This window comes from Saccopteryx leptura, chromosome 1, assembly GCF_036850995.1.
Source record: "Saccopteryx leptura isolate mSacLep1 chromosome 1, mSacLep1_pri_phased_curated, whole genome shotgun sequence".
Taxonomy (NCBI): domain Eukaryota; kingdom Metazoa; phylum Chordata; class Mammalia; order Chiroptera; family Emballonuridae; genus Saccopteryx; species Saccopteryx leptura.
The window spans coordinates 14043776-14048453 of NC_089503.1; the positions used below are offsets into that span (position 1 = coordinate 14043776).

Here is a 4678-nt window from a genome sequence, read left to right on the forward strand (position 1 = left end):
TGACTAAAGTATCCGATGCTCCACAGATAAGATTTGGTGAATTCGCAGGCCCTTCGGGCAGCAGCGAGCTCTTCACCAGTCCGGTTCCTCTGTCCCTGGCCCAGCCCAAAGCCTGCAATCTGCTGGTCTCACTCCCTCCCCTTGGTGCTTCTGATAAGGCTCGAGCTTGGTATACTTTCCTGAAGGCTTCCTGGAGAGGTGCTCGGCGGGAGGGGCCTGTCGGCTGAGTCACTGTCCTGTACCTAAGCACATTTCAGTTCCCAGGCCAGTTCCTCTGGTGACCCGAAACCATGGAGGGGCCGAGAGGCAGCAGGCTGCCAAAGCGAAGCTCTCCTTCAGAAGTGGCCCTGTGCTTCGGGTCCCTGCTGGTCCTGCTCACTGCCCTGCACCGCAGCACCGGGGATCCGGGAGGGGCCGACTTCCAGGGCTGCCAGCGGGTCCTGAACGTGTCGGTGCTGGGAGCGCTGCCGGGAGGCGGCTGGGACAACCTGCGCAACGTGGAGCTGGGGCTGGTGCTGCGGCGCAACTACTCCCAGTGCCGCACCACGGAGGACGGCGAATACCTGGTCCCCAACCACGTGCACGTGGTGCCGCGGCGCGAGAGCGTGGTGGAGACCCGCGCGGAGCTCATGGACCAGTGGCTCAGCTACACCGACACCTGGGCCGCCTCCATCAACGCCGAGCTCTCTTTCCTCCCCAGTCTCAACGGTAAGTTCTCCGCAGACTTCCAGACCGTCAAGAAGTACAACCTGGAATACCAGACGGTCACGACCAGAGTGCAGGTCCGCCACAACATCTACTCTGTGAAGGCCCCGGAGACCCCCGACTTCCACCCCGCCTTCCTGCAGCACCTGCTGACCCTCAGCGACCACCTGGAGAACAACCAGAGCAGCGAGGCCGAGTACCTGGCGGAGATGCTGGTGCTGAGGTACGGCACGCACGTCCTCACCCACGTGGAGGCCGGGGCTACCTTGACGCAGGAGGACCAGGTGAAGCAGGAACTGGTGGGCAGTCAGGCCGGAGAGAGGAGCAATATCACACTGGCCGCCTCAGCTGTGTTTTTCCACACGGTCAACGTCGGGGTCGCGGCCTCCTGGCAGGCGCAAAGCCAGCTCCTCCAGGACTACGTGGGGAACACAGTGGCCTCCAAGACGCGCAGCCACGGCGGTGTGCCCTTCTACCCGGGGATCACTCTGCAGAAGTGGCAGGAGAGCATCAGGAACCGGCTGGTGGCCATTGGCAGGTCGGGCCTGCCCCTGCCTGCGCTGCTGGAGCCCGAGGCGCTGCCCCAACTCCCGGCACCCGCGGTGCGCCGCTTGGCGGCCACCGTGCGCCGCGCCATCCACCGGTTCTACGCAGTCAACGCGCGCCCGGGCTGCTTGCGGCGCGGGGCGCCCGCCTTCAATCCCCAGGCCAACGTGGACGATGGCTCCTGCGATGGCGGCCACCGAGCCAACTTCAGCTTCGGGGGCGTCTTCCAGGAGTGCGAAGCCGTGTCCGGGAAGGACGCGGAGAGCCTCTGCCAGGCTTATCGCACCCCAAACCCGCTCACCGGCAATGTCTCCTGCCCGGCCAACTACGAGGCCAGCGCCCTGCACAGCGTGCTGAAGGCGTCGAGCGAAGCCCACTCTGAGTGCCAGCAGCAGTGCAGTCGGTGCTGGCTCTTCTTCAGCTGCTGCCAGCCGGTGTGCACGGTCCGCGAGCGGCGCAGCGTGGTGCGCCTGGCCGCCTCCTGGTGCGCGCCCTCCGGGGCCCCGCTGCCTGCCATTGCGGGTTTGCTCTTTGGAGGCCTCTATAGCCCCGACCACCCAAACCCGCTCACTGGGGGCCAGACCTGCCCCTCCTACTTCTACCCTCTGACACTCTTTGGTGACCTCAGAGTGTGTGTCAGCAGTGACTTTGAGCTGTGTGCAGCCCAGGCAGTTCCCTTTGGAGGTTTCTTCAGCTGCCAGGTGGGCAACCCCTTAGCTGGCTTCACGAAGGGCCAGAGCCCTGGGCTCCTGCAGGAGATGTTCTACCAGGACAGCCCCACCACCCACCCCATGAAGTGCCCAGCAGGGTACAGCCAACACCAGGCCTACCTCAGCGATGGCTGCCAAGTCCTCTATTGCCTCAGGGCTGGGGTCCTCTTGGACCAGGAGCAGGCAGCTGTGCGCATGCCCCCGTTTCATCCCCGCCCCCCGTCGCTCAGCAACAGCAGCGGCTCCCACCGGCTCTCTGTCCTGGTGGACTCCAGCGGGCAGCAGGTCTGGGTGCGGCTGCAGGGCTCTGACCACTGGCGGCAGGTCAACATCAATGACCAGTCCCTGGCAGCGAGCCTCCTGAGCGAGGCTGGCTCCAGGCCTAGCATTGAGGCCATTGTTGGGGCCAGTGTGGGGACCGTAGTGGCGGTGGTTGTTGTTGCTCTGGGGATAAGCTATGGCTTCAGGTACTGCCAGAAAAGGGGCTACCGGGAAATGCAGGGCGGCATCCTGATCCAGGAACACAGCGCCTACGGGACCACTGCAGCCACTGCAGGGCCCAGCTCTGTCTGAACGCACAGGCTTCCAGAGCCTGCCTGGACCTTCAAATAACCGAACAGGACTGGCCTCATTACTAATAAAGTGTTAGCCCATTCTGTTCCTTCTATTGCCTAGATGAGTAGTAAGAGACCCAACCACAGAATTGGCCTCACTTTTTGAAGGTACCAATGTGCTTCCTCAAATCCTCCTCCAACTCGCCCAACACAAGCGCAAGTCCTGTGACAATCCCTTTCCCTAACACCCTCTGCCCAGAGGCCCCACCATTCTCTGTGGTGAGTTCTTGCGTTTTGCTTGTTGCAAAGAGCCAATAAACCAAACGTTGTTCAAATACAAGTGTATTCCTGGTGGTCTTTGGCAGGGGAAAATCGACAGGGAAAATAGAACATGTAAAACAAATTATATGTAATTGTTACACATTTTATTTTATCTCTATGTTTTCCTAGAATCATTGCCTTGGACTCCAAAAGCTTTTTCTTGGGCTGGATCTTGTGGGGTTTTTTTTTTTCAAACAGGGCCTGTCTTACCTGTGGATCATAAGATGACATAAGAAATACAGTGCAGTGCATAAAATTAATATAAAAATTATTTTGTGAAATTTTGTTTCAGTGTATATTAAGTTAATCACATAGACTTGTCCGTACCTAATTATTGTTGACTCACACAAATGTGGCAGTTTTCTATGGTTTAAACTAGTAGATATCTATCTATACACAGGGTCACAACATAAAATATATTTCAAATTGTGATCAATCAAAACAATTAAAAGCCACTGGATGTTTCCAATGGATGTTTCACGAAGCTTAGTTTTGGAAAACGTGTGTGTCCCCACCCCTGTATCTCACTCACCCTTAACAGTTCCTAGGGCAGAAGCTGCCTTTGGAATGGTCTCTTTAGCTCAAACGTCCCCTCCCCTGAGAATACCTTTTATATTTTATTTGATTGATTGATTGATTGATTGATTTTAGAGAGAAAGAAACATCCATTTGGTTGATTCTTATATAGATATGTGCCCTGATGAGATCGAACATGCCACCTTGGCATATTGAGATGACACACTAACCAACTGAGCTACCCAGCCAGGGTTAGAGAATACCATTTTTTATTTCCCTTCTCTCCCCTGACCTTCACATACTCCTTCAATCTCTGGGAAGAATGCATATCTTTCTTCTCTTCACCTTGTTAGCAGCGTGTGCCTAGAACTGTGCTACTTTGCGTGGGGTTCTTTACCCAACTTGACTGTGAGTTCTTTGTATGGGGAAGGGATGGTTTCATGCTTATCACTGTTACTTCCAGAGCTCAGCATCAGGCAGAACACCTGGTAGGTGCTCTGCAAGAGGTCTTGGGGGGTCCCGGGCGATAAGACCCTGTTTTCAAATCCTTTTGGGTTAGCTGCTCCTCTTGGATTCTTAAATGTATTATGTTTTCATCAGTTAACCAGTTTTAAAACCTGTTTTTTCCCATTATAAGAGCATAAATAAATACAAAGATAAATGAAACTCAATTTCCATTGTCTCAAAATATTCTAGGCAATTAGTCAGATAAAAATAAAAAGGGTGGGACAGAGGGAGGTGGTAGCACGGTGTAAGCATCCAGTCTGCACGTTCCTTTTAGAAGTGTGAGTGACAGGGTAGAGAGGCTGCTGAAATTTCATCCCAGCTGATGACAGAATGGGGACTGTTGGACAACTGTCAGAAGTTCTTTGTGACATTACACAGTGTCCCCTCTTGGAACAGGTTTCTCTTAGACAACTGGGATGTTGCAATCTTATGGACACTGTAAGCGACATAAAACAAAAGAGACCTTTCTCCTTATTTTGACTTCTAGAAAGCTTAAACCCAAATTATGGCCCCTTCTACAAAATTTTCGTTGCTAAACTCAATCTTAGTTCCAACTTTTCTGCCTTTGTATTCCCTTGTGATGAACTAACTCAGTTTTCAAATTTTTATGTTGTATGTATTTGCACAAAACACCATCAATTATTTTTTATTTAAATAAAGAGAGATGAATACAGAGCTGAGCAGCTGTGGAGGGTAACTTACAAGGAAACTCTTAGTCCACCTCTGAGCCCACCTCTGAGCCCAGTCCTTAGCCACAATCTCATTATACCTGTAGGCTTAAGCTTGGTCCAAACCCACCCTGTCCAGTGACTGTTCCAT

The 4678-nt window shown here is 53.7% G+C and overlaps 1 protein-coding gene across 1 annotated transcript; it reads left to right on the forward strand.

Annotated features, from left to right (window-relative positions):
• Positions 1-290: 290 nt before the first annotated feature.
• On the forward strand, positions 291-2534 carry LOC136387913 (macrophage-expressed gene 1 protein-like). The gene has a single exon (XM_066360022.1). It carries the CDS (start codon positions 291-293, stop codon positions 2532-2534), a length of 2244 nt encoding a protein of 747 aa, XP_066216119.1.
• The last annotated feature ends 2144 nt before the right edge of the window (positions 2535-4678 follow it).